At 32.1% G+C, this 21,257-nt stretch overlaps 2 protein-coding genes across 2 annotated transcripts in view; both read left to right on the forward strand.

Moving 5' to 3' along the window:
- Nucleotides 1-5,829: 5,829 nt before the first annotated feature.
- LOC132746767 (uncharacterized) lies at nucleotides 5,830-14,881 on the forward strand. The gene is made up of 2 exons (XM_060736016.1): nucleotides 5,830-5,931; nucleotides 12,523-14,881. Exon 2 carries the CDS (start codon nucleotides 12,535-12,537, stop codon nucleotides 14,335-14,337), a length of 1,803 nt encoding a protein of 600 aa, XP_060591999.1. The 5' UTR covers nucleotides 5,830-5,931; nucleotides 12,523-12,534; the 3' UTR covers nucleotides 14,338-14,881.
- Nucleotides 14,882-20,731: 5,850 nt separating this feature from the next.
- The window catches only part of LOC132746768 (uncharacterized), a 39,339-nt gene continuing 38,813 nt past the window's right edge, over nucleotides 20,732-21,257 (forward strand). The window contains exon 1 of the mRNA XM_060736019.1: nucleotides 20,732-20,873. The gene's annotated coding sequence lies outside the window, so the exon portion shown is untranslated. The remainder of the gene's footprint in view (nucleotides 20,874-21,257) is intronic.

Below are 21,257 nucleotides of genomic sequence, written 5' to 3' on the forward strand. Positions count from 1 at the left end.
AATATTGCAAATTTTAAAATTGGAGAAAATTTGGCTTTTTCCCTTTACCTTTTTTAATCACGTGAATACGAGGGACGTCTATTTTGGGATTGGGACCGGGGTTAACCTGAAAATGGCTTTTTAAAACAATTTGTTTTGGCAGGGGAACTTTTACAAAAATACCTTAAACCAAAAAACAGACGGAAAAAAATTTTAAGAAATTTGGAATTAGATGTTTGGCAATTTTTTTTGTGTTTTATGATTAAAGATAGTGCCCGAAAATTTGCGGGGGGTATCAGACAATTTGTAAGCCGTTTTAAGAAAAACGTTTAAATGAGAAACTTTAAAATTTTTGGTACCCGAAAGCGGTTTTGGCCCGTACTGTGGGAAAAAACTGGGAAAAGCTTTTTGTTTTCCTATCATAAAAGATTTTCCCCTTTGTTTTACTAGACCAAAATATCGGATAAAGGTGTTCTCGGTTGACTGGTGTTAATCAACTTAGGAATGTGATTAGAACTTGTAGTTGTGTAAAAATAGAGCATATATTGGCTCATGTTCATGTTAATACAATTCAGTACAAAACAAAATATTATACAATAAATATACAATACAAAACTAATTCAATGCAACACAATACAATACAACACAATGGAATATATATTTATTTAATGATCAGTTTATTTAAAACATATTTTACAACTTATATGTACACTACAGTGTAAAAGTATTATATAAGTTGTACAAAAATGTAGTTAAACGTAAATTTATCACGACTATTCACCACAATCAAATATTAAAAAAAAAACGTTCTTTTAAAGCTGATATGTTATCAAGTCCTGAAAAGCAAAACAAATATTTGAGATCAAATATACTTGTACGTACTAAACATTAGGCTAAATGGAAAATTTGAACATCATACGTTGTCAAATTGTACATTTTTTTGCAAGCAATATATAAAATATCCATTTAGTTGAACGATACCGAAACTTTGATTTGTATTGGTTTCCATATGATATTATAATACATTTTTGATATATTGTATGTGCTTCGGTAGTCAGAGAACCCAACTAATGGTCTTACTTTTCAATTTAAAGATCCTGTATGTTTTGTAATTGAGATTGCATACCACTCTTCATTGAATTATATATGTATGTAATTATGCAAATTTGTCAATTTTCAAAAATGGAAGAATATGTAAAATATGTATTGCAAATATTTGTACATATTTAAGGTAATCATTATAGATTCTATTATATGCATTTATTTCTTATTGGAAAACTAAATTCTAATTATCTCCCTGTATTTACATGAAATATTAAATTCGGTAATATCTTTATAAATAATGTTTTTTGAAACTTACAATATCTATAAATCTTAATTTGAGCATCATAATTTGTATATAAAACCATAAAAATAATGTGTTACAGGATCTTTAATTGCCCTCTACATCAATACTTTTTGCCCACCTGTGCTCCAACTTGTTTAACCCTTCCAAATATAATTCCATATTTTGGTCTTCAAAGAACTCATTGACCGCCTCCATGACATCTTCATTGCTTCCAAAACGTTTACCACGAAGCTTGGTTTTTATTTTCGGAAACAGATAGAAGTCAGAAGGGGCCAAGTCCAGAGAATATGGAGGATGGGGAAGAATTTCAAAGTCGCAGTTAGTTGCAGCAGCAATCGCAACTTGGGATGTGTGAGCTGGCGCATTGTCGTGCAGGAGAAGAATGCCTTGAGTCAGTTTGCCCCTCCTTTTACGCGCGATTTCTTTACGCAGATGTATCAATTCATCCGTTTATGGTACGACCTTGCTCAAGATAGTCAATCATGATTATCCCCTGACTATCCCAAAAAATTGAAGCCATCATCTTTCCTGCTGATGGCACGCTCTTGAATTTCTCCGGTGGGGGTGAGCTAGGGTGTTTCCAGTGCATGCTCTTTTTTAGATTCTGGATCGAAGTGATGGATCCATGTATCATCCTGAGTTACGATCCGGTAGATAAAATCAGGTTCATGCTCGTAACGAGACAAAATATGTCAAGCCTGGTCCGTTTCTGGTCGTCAGTCAACTGTCTGGGGACCCATCTAGCGAAACCTTTGACATGCCAAAGACATCAGTCAGAATTGCCTGAACTGAACAAAGCTTATACACACTTCCCAAACAATGCTTCGCAGGTCTCGCCTTCTGTCGCACATGACTAGACCGCCCAGACCACTCATCATCTCCAATGCTCTCCCTGCCCCTCTTAAATTCAGCAGCCATTTTTTCACACTGCTATAGGAAGGGGGCTCCTTCCCTAGTGTATCCATGAAGTCTTCATGGATTTCCTTGGGCAACATCCCTTTCTTACATAAGTACTTAATGATGGCTCTGATTTCAATTTTCTCCATTTAGTCTAAATGGCACACCCCTCTAATGACCAAAGTGTGTTTTATGTTACTTGATCTGTTTAAAACCGTAAAACTCGGTCAGTAATCTTCAATCAGGTATCAATATCGACGTACCGTGTGTAAATTTCAGTGTAGTGGCTAGAGGTATATCGGGCCGAGAACTTTTTTCTCATACCTCGTATGTAATTTTGTGTGTGTTGTCACTGCTTAGATTGATATTTAACATAGTAATTCTGATCTATATTGAAGTGCATACAATATGAAATTAACCGAGCAAAAGTTATACCGTGTCGGTAGTTTTTTCTGTAGTGTAAACTGTTGGTAACGTCCAATAGTTTGCGATTTACAAGCAAGTACAAAGAGATATTATGTTGTAATACAATTTTTCTCCTGACAAATCACAAGCAGTCTTTCGTTTCTATCAATGTCTCGAATAACTTTCACTTATATTGGAAACATGGGTTGAAATTCCTATTTTGGCTTTAAAAATTTGCATGCGTTTATTTAAACCGCTACGTATCTGTCATGCCAAAAATTATTTTAAAAGTTATTATAACACGAGCTTTGAACAGTTTTCTATAATTAACTGATGAAATCTTTGCAGAAATTGGGTGACTGTATGTACAAAACAGTTTACGTTTGTAGCAAATCGATATATAACCATGCGTAACCAAAGTAAGTTTTATATTTCGGTTGCCTAGTTATGACTTCTTTAATCCATATTAATAGAAAAAGAAAACTGTTACACGTTTTTACTTGTTTTTTTTTCTTGCATTCTTTATAACACGTTTTACCTGCTACTATGAAATACAAAACAAACATCTGTCAAATCTATTTTAAAACATTTCATAAAATTGTATCACTACTATTTTTCTAAACAGTTTAGAGGAAAATGTTTTAAATATTTGTGATATTTGACTACGTAAAAAGCGGTTTTTCATTAACTCCAACATATCAAGGTTAAATAAAAGCAGAACTGTTAAAGAAAGTATTTTTCTTCATGATATCACATTTTACTTAATGGTTAGTACGCGGAATACTATCTTTATCTCATTATAAAAATGACAACTTAATATTTAAGATATAATTAGATTTTAAAATGAAAGCCGATACGTTGAATGTGCGTTCAATGTAAATCTGATTTACACAAAAGGGACAATTAATCGTCGTTTGTACAAACTTTATACAGTAGCGTATATATGTTGCAAAGTCACTAAGCATAGTTTTACAATGTGATCAGGTATGTTATCTGATTTCGATTCAAATTGAATAAAGGCAAAAAACAATCTTTATAATTATAATGTTAAGTATTGTAATTGAAACCAAATGCGGGTAATAACTTTAATTCCCAAAAGACCCATTTTGGAGATCACCTTTTTGAATAAGTACAAGTAAATGTTCTAATATTCGTCATGTAGGTACGGATTACTGTTTATCTTACAAATTATCAGAAATTTGATATCAAGCCCTGTATTTAACTTTTGATATGTGAAACACCACTCTTTAGAAAAGGGTCAACCAATAAGCGATTGTTCAATATTCAAATCTATATCTTGTTATATCAGGTGTGTATGTACACAATCACGTTAAGGTTGACCGAATTATCTCCCTTACATGTTTGTTAAATATATTTATAAACATGTTTATACATAAGACATTATAACCTAATGCACTGGTCAACATTTTTAACTGTTTCACCCCTATCATCGGACATTTCTGTTCACGCCGTCCGCCAGCTCGTAGTGGTTTTTAGAAAAACGAACGTCTATTAGATTCAGTTGTGAACAGTTTACAATTAAAACAGTTTTAAAAATGTTACAAGTATATAAGCATTTCCAAAAAATGCTTGGAATCGTCGTTCAGCCTGTATCATAGGTGTTCCTACTTCCGGCCCCCCTCACCCACTCTACAACCCTCCTACCTCTCAAAACCATGTAACTGCAGTATTTTTTATTTGAAACATGTTTTAATATTTGTGGCATGATCGAATAAAAATAACTCAGAAAATGAAAATAAGTTTCCTGAGTTCCGGTCAGATTGCACATTTTTATCACCCTGTGACATGAGTTTACAATACATACAGCTATAGTATGATTTGAAATATTATGTTTCAATAAAGCATTATTTATTCTTCACGGTAACTTTTTTTTATAGAATTTTGACTATGTGTCCAGGTTTTGGCATGTTTTCAACAGTGATATGTTGCAATGTGTGTAAGATCAGTCTGAAGGCTTGCATTTATATTTACGTCATATATACGCTTCACAGGTGTACAGTGCCTAGTCAAGTCAGTAACTAATATCCCCCTCCCCAAGACGCCTTTACAATAACAAATAAAATCTATAGGAATGAATCAATTAAATAACATAATTATATCATTTACACATCACAAATAAATAAAAAAATTACCGTATCTGTCTTCCGTAAAACAAACAATATATTACAAAAGCGTGATCAAATGATGGACAATAGCAAATCTTTATTCTCAACTAAATTAATTTTAATTGATGTATTTTGCTTTAATCCGCTGTTCCTTTCATTGTCTATTTCCACCAATATTGACATAAAGAGGGTGTCAAAATTCTTATATAAAACATACTTTTTATTGCCTAAACGTTTAACAACCTTAACCCATTACTCACTAATATCACAGCGTAATAGCGTACAGGTTGACTACTCGCTCGTTTCATGACTGTACATACGCTTGTTCGAATCCAAGAATGACACTTTTGTTTAAAAGAAATTTAAATTTTAAAGATATGTTTCAACTAATTGGATTTAAAGGCACATTATGCCTCAGAAATAAATAATTTTTTACTTATAAAGAAACGACAAACATGAATTTTATTATAATCAAATATTGGTTTTAGAGAATGTTTGATGCTTGTTACCTAAAGAAAGTTATGATAAATGTGAAATAATTTGTCATATAAGTAGCAACATGTAAACAACGTTGTATATTTACTTCCATACAAAATATTAATTTCAATTTAACTGTACTTATTGCCAAAAGATCATATGGTGAAAAAGATGGTACATGCCATTGACAAATGATTAACTTTTTGGATACTGTAAAAGTAAACCAAAATTTAAGTTTTTAACAAGAGTTAAAGCCTACTGAATAATAAGCAATGGAAGAAAATAGATATATACAAATTTGCCAAAATTATTGAAAATGTGGCACAAAAAATACTATTAAAATATGTTTGATTACTGTTAAAAATATTTGTTTAATTTTTTACTTTTAACTTTCAGCTGTGCAAAACATCGCATATTTGAAAATGAAACTATATCACGATTACGAGTATACGATTATACATAAGAAAAAAGAAAAGAAATTGTAATTATAAAAACCTGCACAACCTATATCATAATGGTACGACCGATATCGTGTTCGAATTATATTGAAGAATTTGTTTATATTCGTTTGAAACATGTAGACGGTTTAAATTTTGATTGGATTACAATAAAACTTCCGCGTTCCGACAAAATGGCGATGAAGGGCGTTTGTGTAGAAAAAGTTATCCCGATTTAAATAAAGGCAAATACATTTTTGAGGTATTTATATCATGTATTTACGAATTTTTCATTAAAAAGTTTTCAAAAGTAATCATGTATTTATACTTAATCGTGCATGAAACTTACACAGAAAGTTGATGTAAATTGATATCATTGGAAAATAAAAACGAGGTCGAGTCAACATGTTGATACTTGAAAAATTAGAATCCTTATATCTAACAAAACAAAACTTTATTTGTGCATCTCATATCTTATTGTATTTTGGAGAAAAAAAGAAAATATGTATATCTAAATCTATTATATTATTTATCTGATTTTACAATATACAAAACAAAGGAAAATACTAGTAACATACAACCTTTTGAATATTTTTTCAAGAAATTTTCTACAATTATGATTGAAAATATGTCTGACAATCATTCAATTTAAATTTGCGTACAAAAGTAGAATTACAATCCTATTCGAATTAATGTCAAATAAATGTTCATGATTTTGTACTTTCGGTTTCTACAACCACGATAATGAACTGTTTACTTCTGTTTACTTTTATATGGAACGCCGTGACTGTCTTATGTAATCAATGTTTTTGTTATCTTGTGAAACGATGATATTATTTTGTCGTTTGAGCATGTTATCATGTGCAATTTACATCATGTCTTGTCAAATGAACATGCTGACTTGTACAAACTGCATGTTAACTTGTCAAACTATTATGATGACATGTGCAGACAACATGCTATTTTGTCAAAGTATCGTGATGACTTGTGCAAACAACATGTTAACTTGTCAAAGTATAATAATGACTTGTGCAAATGACATTGTAACTTGTCAAAATGTAATGATGACTTGTGCAAACGTCATGTGAACTTGTCAAATTATTGTGCTGACATGTGCAAACAGCATGTTATCTTGTCAAAATGTCATGATGACTTGTGCAAACGCCATGTTAACTTGTCAAAGTATAATGATGACTTGTGAATAGGACATGCTGACTTGTTGAACTATCGTGATGACATGTGCAAACAGCATGTTAACTTGTCAAAGTATAATGATGACTTGTGCAAACAGCATGTTAACATGTCAAATAACCATGATGACTTGTGAAGACAACATGTGAACTTGTCAAAGAATCGTGATGACTTGTGCAAATGACATGTTATCTTGTATCATGCTGACATGTCAAAAAGCACTGTTAACTTGTCAAAGTATCATGCTGACTTGTGCAAATACCATGCTAACATGTCAAAATTCAATGATGACATGTGCATACAGCATGTTAACTTGTCCAAGTATCATGATGACTTGTGCAAACGACATGTTAACTTGTCCAAGTATAATGATGACTTGTGCAAGTGCCATGCTAACTTGTCAAAATTTCATGATGACTTGGCAAACAGTATGTTAACTTGTCAGATCATCGTGATAACATGTGCAAACAACATGCTAACTTGTCCTAGTATCATGATGACTTGTGAAAGCAACATGTTAACTTGTCCAAATTTCATGATGACATGTGCAAACAGCATGTTAACTTGTCAAAGTATCGTGATGACTTGTGCAAACTACATTCTAACTTGTCAATGTATCATGATGACTTGTGCAAATGCCATGTTAACTTGTCAATGTATCATGATGACTTGTGCAGACAACATGTTAATTTGTCAAAGAATCGTGATGACTTGTGCAAACAGCATGTTAACTTATTAAGGTATTATGAGCATGTCATCACGATAATTCGACAAGTTAACATGCTGTTTGCACATGTCATCATGAAATATTGACAAGTTAACATGTCGTTTGCACAAGTCATTATGATATTTTGACAAGTTAACATGTCGTTTGCACAAGTCATCATGATACTTTGACAAGTTAACATGTTGTCTGCACATGTCATAATGATTATTTGACAAGTTAACATGCTGTTTGAACAAGTCAGCATTGTCTTTAGACAAGATATGATGTAAATTGCACATGTTTATATGCTTAAATGACAAAATAATATCATCATTTCAGAAGATAGCAAAAACATTGATAGCATAAGACAGTCACGGCGTTCCATACTTTTATATCTATGTAATGTAGATGGACGTTTACTCAATATATTGGATTAAACTTCGTCAACAACTCCAAGTATTATATAAATATTGTTTACATGCATAGGTTAGACCAAAATACCGTATCCGTTCTGTGTAATCTTACTATTGTGTTAACGGTTCTTAGGCCTATAAGAATTGTTTGTTTCCGGTGTCCCTACCTACCCTATTTTTTGGAAACAGGCCACATTTTTTTTGTTTGACGCTGCATAATAAACTTTACGCCGCATATTCATATTTCCGTCGCTTACACTTGATATAAAAAAATATTTTAAAAAATGCCTACCTACCTACCCTATTTTTTAAAACCATGTCACTGGAAACAAATATTTTTTCGTTAGGCCTCACGGAAATTGGACACACGTTCGGCGCTTTTCTACGGTGGCACAAAGATGACAAGTGTGTGTTTTTATTTATCTCGTGGCCACGAGATACTATGTCGTGGCCACGAGTTAATAAGTCGTGGCCACGAGATAGCTAAGTCTTGGCCACGAGATACTATGTCGTGGCCACGAGTTACTAAGTCGTGGCCACGAGATAGCTTAGTCGTCGCCACGAGATACTATGTCGTGGCCACGAGTTACTAAGTCGTGGCCACGAGATAGCTATGTCGTGGCCACGAGATAAATAACCAATCAGATTACACCATTTATATGAATTTCCCTAATTAACTAGACATGTGCTATAGTACAAGGATGTCCCTACTTCACCAGCCTGTAAAAGTGCCATTTATACAATTTATTGACTGGTCAATAATTTTACATTTAGCGTCACTATGACCCTGATCAGTTACCCAATGACCTCGAAATTATTAGATCAGGTGCAATGATCTTCCTGGGTTATACAAACCATGGCTTATCCCTTTTGATTTAATCATCAGACAAGGATTTACCTTATAGGCTATCTACTGTCCATAGGCAATGTTCCTTCCAAATAAAATAAATCAGGACTTATTCCTTCTCATGTTATCGTATAAACAAGGTTAACAGTACGTACAGACTGACCAATTCGATCACAAATTGTCCAAACAAAGAGCTATAGTCAAAATTAATGTCTAATGGGACTTGGAAGGTGACTTTCTAATATGATCATAAAGACAAGTTGCATGTAAAAGTAAGTTATTAAGTTTGAAAAATTCATAATATATAGTGTATTCTGATTGGTTTATTATCTCGTGGCCACGACTTATCTATCTCGTTCCCACGACTTATTAACTCGTGGCCACGACATAGTATCTCGTGGCCACGACTTAGCTATCTCGTGGCCACGACATAGTAACTCGTGGCCACGACATAGTAACTCGTGGCCACGACATAGTATCTCGTGGCCACGACATAGTATCTCGTGGCCACGACATAGTATCTCGTGGCCACGACATAGTATCTTATGGCCACGACTTAGCTATCTCGTGACCACGACTTAGTAACTCGTGGCCACGACATAGTATCTCGTGGCCACGACGTAGCTATCTCGTGGCCACGACTTAGTAACTCGTGGCCACGACATATATCTCGTGGCCACGAGATAAATAAAAACACACACATGTCACCTTTGTGCCACCGTACTTTTCTGTTCAATAGTCGTGTTAAAAGTTTGTTTAATTTTGGAATTTGAATATTTCTCAAATAAATTATGACAAACATGGTCTTTTAGGTTGAGATTTACATTTTCTTCGTTCGCATTACATGATTATGTAATAGTGTAATAATAACTTCACTCTACTTTATGAATGTAAATGTCTTGCGAGGTTTACAAATTAATACATACGTATGTAAAACATATATCGCTCATTCTACTTATTCTAATAATATAAACCTTGTAATACAGTAAAAACCCGCTTTACGACCACCCCGTTTTCGAGACCAACCCGCTAATACGAACGATTTTTTAAAGACCCGAATTTTTTATTCTTTATTTTAATGGTCGCTAACCCCGATTTTGAGACCACCCCGTTATTCCGTAATGCGACCAGTAAATTCAGTCCCATTTCGTAAATTCTGTACATTTGGAAACCCATAAATACGACCGCGGGCACTTTCTCACCTTGATATTGACATGCGTGTATATTGCTGAAATATTTTTGACACGTGATGTAAACAACAGTTGTCCTAGTTTTACGACATTTAACGACATCCAGTTTACGGCAGAGGTCAAGGTTACATTGTATCAAACCCGGAAATGATCTTCTCTTCCATTGTTTAAGAAAATTGTTAAAAATAGACTGAAAGATCAGTTCATTCAAAATTGGCATAGTGAAATGTCACAATCAAGTAAATGTCTGAATTATAGAATGTACAAAAGTGAATTCAGATTTGAAAAGTTTTTAGATATTTTGCCATCTCATTTAGCTTTGGTACTATTGCGCTTTAGATGTATGAACCATAAAATGCCTATTGAGTCTGGTAGATTTTGTAATATACCAAGAGAATTAAGAGTGTGTAATTTATGCAATAATAGCTCACTTGGTGATGAATATCATTATTTATTTAATTGTCAATTCTTTAATACTGATAGAAAAAAATATATTACTAGAGAGTATAGTACTAATGTTAATTCAATCAAGTTTTCTATGTTAATGAATAGCACAGATAGGAGTATATTGTTAAAACTTGCAGTATTCTGTAAAAAAATTATTTCAGCATTTAAGTAACTGATAACTAAGCTTATTTTCATAATGTAACACTTTCATTTTTGATTTATATTTGCCATGTAATACATCAGCATATTTCGTGGATATCTCTTTATATGTCATACTATATGTATATATTATTGTATATGTGACTGATGCCTCTATGAGGCCCAGCATTTTCAATAAACTGTTCAAACTGATCAATAATATTGTCGATAATTACTTAATTTCACACCTTTAATGTCATAACTGGGGGATTAAAACAACAAAGTATTGAACAGAAAACTTTCAATAAGTTTTTAGAGGTGTTGCTGCTATCATTATCTCTTTCGTTCCATAATTTTAAACAAATACGATTAGGTTTTTGAAGTTGTTATCGGCGATGAAAACTGTGAAAATAATTAAAGGTTAATTGTTCGGTGTGCTTTGTAGTAAAATGGTGATTTAATAGAGTAAGTCGTGTCATTCTTTTAACAAGAATGTAAAAATATGTTTGTGTTTAAAGACATTCAATATATAAATAGAGGATACTCAAGATGTTTTCTATAAATACAACATCAATTTTCATCGTGGTATGAAAATATATTTTACGAGTGGCGGTAACCCCATGTGAAATATGGTATAGTAATTTTCATATCACAAGATGAAAATAAATCCTCTTAATTATGCACTTTTAAAAGAAATATTGAGAAAAAATGATAAAATAAAATGCATATTTGCCTTTTCCGTATTTTCACTGTAAAAATTTATTTTTCACTGCACTGAACCATATTTTCCGTATTTTCACTGGGGTCTTGTCGAACTACTATGTTTCTAAACAAAATTCAAGGGAAAGTCTTTCAAATTGTAATGTCAAAATAAGAAGAGAAAAATGTATGTAATAAGCAGAAAATTAAAGTTTTTTCTATAAATACAGGATTTATTTTCATCTTGTGGTATGAAAATTATCATACATCATTCGCGACTACCACCACTCTTGGAATATTTATTTTCATAACACTCATTTAAAAATTAATCCTGTATTTATTGGAAAAAAAACACTTGAATAACTTCTTTTTGTATAGGAAAGAACATTAATTTTCTGTTTATTATGTATTTGTTCTCTTTTTTGACCTTACAATGCTTAAGACTTCTCCTTTAATTGTGTGTATTAATCGAATTAAGAAGAAAGTACTCGCAATTTTTCAGTGAAAATATGGAAAAATATGTTTCACTCAGTGAAAAATAATTTTTACAGTGAAAATACGACAATAAAAAAAAAATGAAAATACGCATTTTATTTCATATATATTTCTCAATACTTCATTTATAAGTATGTAATAAAATAGTGTGAAGAATGTGTTTTTTGTTTCGCGTTGATCATTTTTGCTAAGGAATATTACAATGAAATACAAATTTAATAAACGTTTTGATTATGATTACGGACACAATGTATTGTCACTTTTTTCCTCTTTTTTCGGCTAATTACCTTATTACGCATTTCATAGGCCCAGTATAATTCTTTGGAAAAAAAAAAAACAACACCCCTAAATTGTATCAATAACACTTTTCATGCATTACTATGGCTGACTATTTGTTTACCATTAAAATGTAGTTCATTTTCTTTTTTTAAAAATCTTCGCTTTTATTGTTATTTCTAATGTTTGAAATTAAGAAATACGAATCAATTGTAAATCCATGTATGTGTTATTAGGTTTATATGTATTGATTTGATTAAAAATAGTATGGAATTGACATACTACTTGACAACTCAGGGCAATGAGTAAAGAACCTATTAATCTAAAAATAAGAAATAAGATCATTGTATTTTGTATGATTTGTTTATTTGTTGTTAAAAGTTGATGCTTGCATCCATTATGGTGCTTACATCCATATTATTTTGAACTATCATTAATAAATAAATTTCAGAACGGACCAACAATGGAAGTTCCTGGTAAACAAAAACCAAAAAAGACATTTTCTGTTTCACGGGGCTCTGCTGAGGACTTTCTTTTGTTCTGTATCCCGTGTGATAGAGATGGTGCCCGGGTACCCGCAAAGGGTTATTGTTTAACCTGTACAGAACATCTTTGTGACACTTGTTGCAAGCACCACAAGAAACAAACTCCATCACGTCATCATATTCTACAAGATCAAGACTCTATGCCAACTACACCAAGCGTTCCAATCGTAAAAGACGAATTTGATAGTTGTGATGATCATGGAGACGAAAAACTGAAATTCTACTGCAAAGATCATGACATCGTTGCTTGCAGTGTTTGTGTAACGCTGAAACACAGGTTATGTACTGTAGACTACATACCAAAACTCTCGGAGCATATTCTAGACAGTGAAGAGCTTAATGAAATAATGGCAGAAATGAAAGCACTGGAGGATAATTATAACTCACAGATAAAGAGAATAAAAGATGAGATGAAAGCTATTTCTAAAAACCACGATGACGTAGTAAAGGCGATTCATCAATTCAGAAAAGAAATAAATACACGTCTAGAAGAAATGGAGAAACATGCTGTTAAAGAAGCTGACAACATACTTCTTAAACAACAAACGAATCTAAATGATTTATCAACAGGTGTACAAGAAATCACAGATAAACTAACTGAAAAACGAAAACGCATTGATAACCTGATACCAAGAAAATGCCTTGATAAGCTGTTTGTTGAAATGAAAGAAACAAAGAAACGAGTTGAAGAGATGAGGATGAAGCAAAAACAATATAGTCGAGCAGATGTTTTCCAGACTGTATCATTTGTCAAAAACAGTGATATTGTCGATATGTTAGATAGACACAAGCAACTGGGAGAACTTATTACAAAGAAAACATCCACGGGTGAAAATGTTCCAGTGATGAAACCTACATCAACACCGTCTGAGGATAAGATGCTAAATCTTGAGGTTGTTGAAGATATAGATTTAAATTCTTCATCGGGAAACACAAAATGTAGCATAACCGGGATAGAAATTATCAAACCCGACAAGATAGTTATGTGTGATTACAGCGACAATAAAAATGTTAAATGCTATGATACAGTTCAGAAGAAAGTTGTTTCAGAGATAAAATTAACTAAGTCACCGTTTGATGTTGCAGCTATAACGGATGATAAGTTCGTCGTTACTGTACCTGATGACAGAAGTATTCATTTCATGTCGCTGAGAAATCAACGCATAGTTTCTGATCGTAAGGTGAATATCAACGAGAGATGTTATGGTATTGCTTACAGCCAAGATAAGCTTGTTGTGTCATGTAATATTGATCCAGGGAAAGTTTTGGTTCTTGACCTACAAGGTAAAATATTGCAAAGTTTTTGTGGAGATAATAGTCTGTTTTTCAATCCCCTGTATGTCACGGTTAATACAGCTGGAACGTCTATATATGTTAGTGACTATGGTTATACTGTGAATGCTGTAAAACAACTAGACTGGCAGGGGAACATTATAAATACCTATCAACCAGCACAGGGAAGATCAACTGTACAAGGTATTTGTGAATTAGATGATGGTACATTTCTTGTTTGTTTGCTTCAAGATAGTGACGATAATTTGCGAAGAGTATCAGACAGCTGTAAGCCGTGTAAGATAACGATAAATGAGAAACTTGGTAAATGGTACCCGGAAGCAGTGGCATACTGTAAGAAATCGAGAAGACTTTATGTGTCTTATTCTGAAACAGGGCATTTCAAATCAAACCGTCGAATAAAAATATTTAAGGTTGACTGGTGTTAAGTTACATCATGATGAACATTATACATTTAGTTTGAACTTATACATGTTTCGATGTAACAGTTGAAAAGACATTGTAGAGTTATTGTTCAAAATAATGTTGATATGATAATGTCTTTTGAAATCAAAATGGTTGGCTCGAAAATATTCTGTCAATATTTTTTGTTAATTATGTACGAATGATTTCAATTGCTATGTCTTTAATAAAATGTTAAAGACGGTCTGTAAATAATTTTTTTCAGTCGAATAGAAATTTTACTTATGATGAAATCCTGACCCAATTCTCTTTCGTGATTGATTTAAATTCCAGAAGAGTAATATTTAATTTATATATTGAATTATCACACACCCGTGTCGATTTTGCGACTCCGTAAATATGGTACTGCACGACCGTGCATATATTTTGACGTGACGTCATTAGCGTTATACAAACATAGTGTAAAGAAGCGCTAAATGTTAGCGTTATACTATAGGCGCGTCAATGAAATATGACTCTTATTTTACCTTAAACGGTTTTATTTTTGGTATGTGATAAATAGAATATTAAATTCGTATAAGTTCATTACTAAATTTATTGCACTCATTGAATAAAATAATATTATGCTCGCCAGAGGCTCGCATAATATAATTTTATTCAACTCGTGCAATAAATTCTGTATTAACTTTACACTCATTCAATATCCTCTATATAATAAAATGTTTCCCATTTCATTTTCTTTTCTTCGTTTTTACTTTACTGTATATATTCCCTTATGTTGACATACGTTAACTTAAACGTAATTTATTCAAAAAAAATATTTTTCGTCAGTAAGAAAAAGTCTTCTTAATATCCAAGGGTATATAGTGACTTAACAGATTGAAGACAATATAAGTTCATGTTTTGCCATAACTCCTTTCAATTATATAATTTTCTTCACATGAACGATAAATAACTTCACTTTCAATTTACAAAAAGAGTGGAACAATCATTTGCTATTTTAAGCAGATTTATATTTTATACTTACCATTTTCTACATCAACTGTTGATCATCATTGTAAAAGTCAATCTTTATATATATATATATATATATATATAGACAAGTCAGCTCAACTTGCCAATGAAAAAAAGAGAATAAAATCACTTTAAAATGCAACAGTTAACATCCAAGAAAGGATATTACGTAATATAATAAAGAGTAACAATTCCATGAAGCATTATTTTCCACTATTTACTAATTTCACACATTATTATCATCTAAAGCTATAAACGCTTAAACATCACTGGAAAATGATATGACTTATTGGATATTTAACATTGTTATTTAAAAGTTGAATGAAGTCAGATGTGTTAGAACTAAGACAATTAGATTATAGTGTCGTTTGTTATGTCTTAAAATGCTGCCTATCCAGAATGCGTCAAATTAGGCAACCGTCCGGTTTGCTCAATAGGTAGAGTTTTGGGCTTTGAATCGGTCGACCCTGTATCGATGCCCGGACAATGCATTCCGTTATTTACAAAAGTAAAGACAATTTGTACTGGTTAACTGCTTGACAGTCTGGCCATGAACGATGCCGTAGTTTATATGTGCTCTGGTGATTTTAAACTGATGGTAAACTACCACACCAGCAACGTGTAACGTACAAACCATTATGCGATAGGAGAAGGAAACATTTAAGCTATTTATATTTCAATAATATTATCATTTAAAAAGTTTATATAAATTAAAGTCAATAGGTCCATAATCGAAGGTCTGTAATTCCATGAATAATTGTGTTGATAGTTTCAAGTATTAGACATGACAACACACCACGGAATAATTATATATGTATGTTGTTGATGAGTGTGGGATCTGACAAATCTATAAATATCTATATTTATAACAATAATAAATTGATAAATATTGTAATTCATCATATAATAATGTTCATTCTAAATCATATAGAGCTCTGTCAACATTCAAGAAATATTTTTATAAGAATATCAAAATAATATATTTTCTATCGTTATTGGAGATACTGATGGAAATTGTGCCCATTGTAGACCATTCCCCTGTTCATCATATCAACTCGCACGTACACAATTTTTGTATAAAGATATAAAAAAATAATCAATGGTATTTCATTAATATGTGCAACTGTTACATATGTGATTAAGCTTCAATTTTTAAGAGAAAAAAAAACAAAGTGAAAACAAAAGGACAAAATATAAAAAGAAAACCGATCAATTTAGTTAGTGTCTTTATTTTCTTTTTATTTTCTTTTACTTTAATATGTTCGTGACGTTAACCTGACAGTCGTAACAGCCGGAACACTTTTTGTCTAGTCCGATTGTTCTGGTTGTTCAGACTGGCTGGAATTTCGGCTAAAAAGGCTAGCCCGTGATATTACAGAAATTACTGTTCAAAAAGACCATTGGTTTATTTTATTATTTAATTTGTTATTAGTTAAACACTCCATCCCCGATCAGGTTTAACTGTATTATCTCTGGTAAGCCGGATAACCGGAACAGCTCGAACAATCGGACAAGGCAATCTGAAGAGTCATAAAGTACAGTTTGATAATGTAAACAGATATACCAAAATAAACCGTCGTTCGAGCAAAATTTAAAAAGGTTAAATTTGTATCTGTTGAAGAGTTCCCAAGTATAGTTTGATAATGTGATCATTATGGTGGCTGATTTGGTACATTGCGAGTTGCGTTGTCGATAGCGACAACGCAAACTATATCTTTATTGCATTTTCGTTTTGTCGCTAGCGACAAAACGAAAAAACGCCAAACGGCGCGTTGTCGCACTATCGTCTTGTCGTCCTGTCTCTAGCGGAGCACGCCAAAGGTGCGATGTCGTACGGCGCGTTGTCGCGATGTCGCCCTGTCGTGCGGCGCATAATCCAGTCCTTCGATTTGAACCGAGCGACAATGTGACATCCCGACAACACGCCGCACGACAACGCACCGTTTGGCGTACATCGTTAGCGACAGGGCCAATTTCCTAACTAGTGATCTCCCCTTATCAGTACAGAGATCTCTGCCATCACAAACATTTTTATCAATATTTTGATATTTCATATTTTTTAGCTTTTGAATTTATTTTTCATTATTTTGCATACTTTTGATATTTGTTTTGGATAAAATATAACGAATGTAAATACGAATAGTTAAAATAAAACAGAAAGAGAAAAATGACGTTAGATTTTTATGTAATGGTCGATAATTATATTTGAATTTCGACATTACGTCATGTGACTTTCATCATCATGTGACGTCTGTGAGGGCAGTGATTACAATTCTGCCAAAGGAGATAATCACTGTGAGGAGTTTGCGAAAGGACGACAAGACAAAAGTCAGACAACGCGCCGTTTGGCGCTTTGTCATGTGCCGCTAGCGCCAACACGACGCACAAAGGCGTTCCAAATCAGCCACCATAGATCAGATATATTATCTGATTTCAATATTAGTTGTATGTTGCAAAAGCTTTATCATTACAATGTTTAATATTTTAGCAAAAGAGAAAAGCAACATATTTTATTACTTCTAGTTACATGTAGCAACAAAATAATATACAATGTATAGTATATCAAGTTACATGGCAACTGGAAATCTGAAGAAGTACTATCACTATTTATATTATTTAGACATCTTATTATTAAAAGGATTGTTTGTTTTATATATATATTGGTGATTGTTCATCAACATTTGTCAATATTGAAACGCATTATAGAGGCGTGGGCGGTTCTATGATGTTTAAACATATAATAGAGATTATATGTGAGTTTAAACTCTAGTTCCTAAAGATATGCGATCCCTTTTTGGAGACCACATTCTTTGAATTTGTACAAGAAATGTTTTAATATGTCTCATGTAGGAATGGATTACAATTTATTTTTAAAATTATCAGAAATTTGACATCTAGCGTTGTGTGTTGATTAGTGAAACACAGCTTTAAGAAAAGTGTCAACCAATTAGCGATTGTTCTCTATTTAAAGTTATATCTAATAACATTAGGTATACACGACACGAACATGAATCCACGATAAGGTTGACCGTATTATCTCCCTAACATATTTATTATATACTATAACTATATGCATAATTATGGTGGCATATTTCTGCCACCAGATAACCTGATAACTAACTAGTTCATTAAGAGGTTAACTAGTTACGTAACTAGTTAATCTCTTAATTAACTAGTTAGTTATCAGGTTAACTAGTTACGTAACTAGTTAATTTTTTCAATAAATAAAAGATCATAACGGGAAATAAATGCATGTTAGTGCCTGCAACTGCCATCCTTTTATTATTTTTACCAGCTTAAAATTAAGAGGTTAACTAGTTAGGTAACTAGTTAACCTCTTAATTAACTAGTTAATTAATAGGTTAACTAGTTACGTAAATACCTAACAAGTTAACCTCTTTATTATCTAGTTAGTTAAGAGGTTAACTAGTTACGTAAATACCTAACTAGTTAACCTGTTAATTAACTAGTTAATTAAGAGGTTAACTAGTTACGTTTTTACGTAACTAGTTAACCTCTTAACTAACTAGTTAATTAATAGGTTAACTAGTTACCTAACTAGTTAACCCGTTATCACTTATCTATAAATAGATATTGCATAATATTTGGAATACCCGTACTGTCCGCTTATGAGCGGGGTATAACTAAAATACGAAAATAGGGTTATTTTCGCGAAAATAGCATTTTGGCATGAGCGGCAAGATATTCCCTTGTTTATTGCACGTGTCTCACAGCATCGGGTCAATTTCCTGTGTATCTGTTTATTTGTCCAGAGCCTTTGAACGGTCTCTTCGCTATCAGTTTCTCTATTTGTAATAGAGTTTGTAAGCGAACAGAATGGATCCTGATCAGACTGCGCAGACGCGCAGGCTGGTCTAGATCCATGCTGGTAGCAAACGCATTATGTTGGTTTTGTCGTGACGCGGCTCATATCCATACGAAAGACCTTGCTCTGTATGCTTAATCAAGGTCTTTTTCTTATACCTACTTGTGCTCTAAGTATTTTTGTCAATATTTCTCTGAAATTTGTTTGACTTTCAATTCAAGAGCTACATGTTTATATATATATATAGCATTATTTATACTACACAGTGAACAGCTTTTTTATTCTACAGCAGTGATATGTTGCAATGAATTAATATCAGTCTTAAGGATTGCATTTATGAATTAACGTCAGATATACGTATCGCATGCGTATGGTGCGTTTCAAGGCCAGTTACTAGTATCCCGCTCCCCAATACCCCTCTACAACAACAAAAATTGTTCATATGAATAAATAATTTATAACATATATCATTTACACATCACAAATCAATATTATAAAAAAATTAACGTATCTGTCATCCGTAAAATAAACAACATATTACAACAACGTGATAGAGCAAATCTTTATTCAAATACATTTACATTTCTAACAGTATACTGTATTAACGAAGGTATTTTACTCGAATCCGCTGTTCCTTTCATTTTACATTTCCACCAAGATTGACATATACAGAGTTTCGATAATTCTTATATAAAACCTAAACCTTTTACAAATTGAACCATTACCTATTACTACCTGATACCCAATCACTACATCATAGCGTCATAGCGTACAGGTTGACTGCTCGTTTCATGACTGCACATACGCTTGTTCGAATCCTAGAATGGCACTTTGTTTTAAAGAAACTTAAATCTAAAATACACATTGGATTTAATTTCCTCGTAAATTTACACACAAACCAGATTATTTGAAACATTAAAGACACATTATGCCTCAGAATAAATAATGTTTTACTTATAAAGAAAAGGACAAACATGAATTTTATTATAATCAAATATTGGTTTTAGAGAATGTTAGATGCTTGTTATCTAAAGAAAGCAATGCTATATGTGAAATAATTTGTCATAAAAGAAGCAACAGTTAAACAACGTTGTATATTTACTTCCATACAAAATATTAATTTCAATTTAACTGTACTTATTGCCAAAAAAATCATATGGTGAAAAAGATGGTACATGCCATTGACAAATGATTAACTTTTTGGATACTGTAAAAGTAAACCAAAATTTAAGTTTTAAACATGTTCGCATTCAGGAGAGTTAAAGCCTACTGAATAATAAGCAATGGAAGAAAATAGATATATACAAATTTGCCAAAATTATTGAAAATGTGGCACTTGGATATAGAAAAAAATACTATTAAAATATGTTTGATTACTGTTAAAAAAATTTTGTTTATTTTTTTTTACTTTTAACTTTCAGCTGTGCAAAACATCGCATATTTGAAAATGAAACTATATCACGATTACGAGTATACGATTATACATAAGAAAAAAGAAAAGAAATTGTAATTAAAAACCTGCACAACCTATATCATAATGGTACGACCGATATCGTGTTCGAATTATATTGAAGAATTTGTTTATATTCGTTTGAATCATGTAGACGGTTTAAATTTTGATTGGATTACAATAAAACTTCCGCGTTCCGACAAAATGGCGATGAAGGGCGTTTGTATAGGAGAAGTTATCCCGATGTAAATAAAGGAAAATACATTTTTGAGGTATTTATATCTTGTATTTATGAATTTTTCATTAGAAAGTTTTCAAAAGTAATCATGTACTTATAAATAATCTTGCATGAAACTTACACAGAAAGTTAATGTATATTGATATTATTGAAAAATAAAAACGAGGTCGAGTCAACGTGTTGATACTTGAAAAATTAGAATCCTTATATCTAACAAAACATAAAACTTTATTTGTACATCTCACATCTTGTGCTTATTGTATTTTGAAGAAAAAAAAGAAAATATGCATATCTAAATCTAATATTATTCATCTGATTTTACAATATACAAAACAAAGGAAAATACTAGTAACATACAACCTTATGAATATTTCTTCCAGACATTTTCTACAATTATGATTGAAAATATGTCTGGCAA

The sequence above is a fragment of the Ruditapes philippinarum genome, unplaced genomic scaffold (assembly GCF_026571515.1).
Source record: "Ruditapes philippinarum isolate M1 unplaced genomic scaffold, ASM2657151v2 ctg1751_1_1_1_1, whole genome shotgun sequence".
NCBI lineage: Eukaryota > Metazoa > Mollusca > Bivalvia > Venerida > Veneridae > Ruditapes > Ruditapes philippinarum.

Excerpts from the sequence above, each read along its gene's own strand:
- LOC132746767 (XM_060736016.1), top strand. The coding sequence starts at position 12,535 with ATGGAAGTTCCTGGTAAACAAAAACCAAAAAAGACATTTTCTGTTTCA.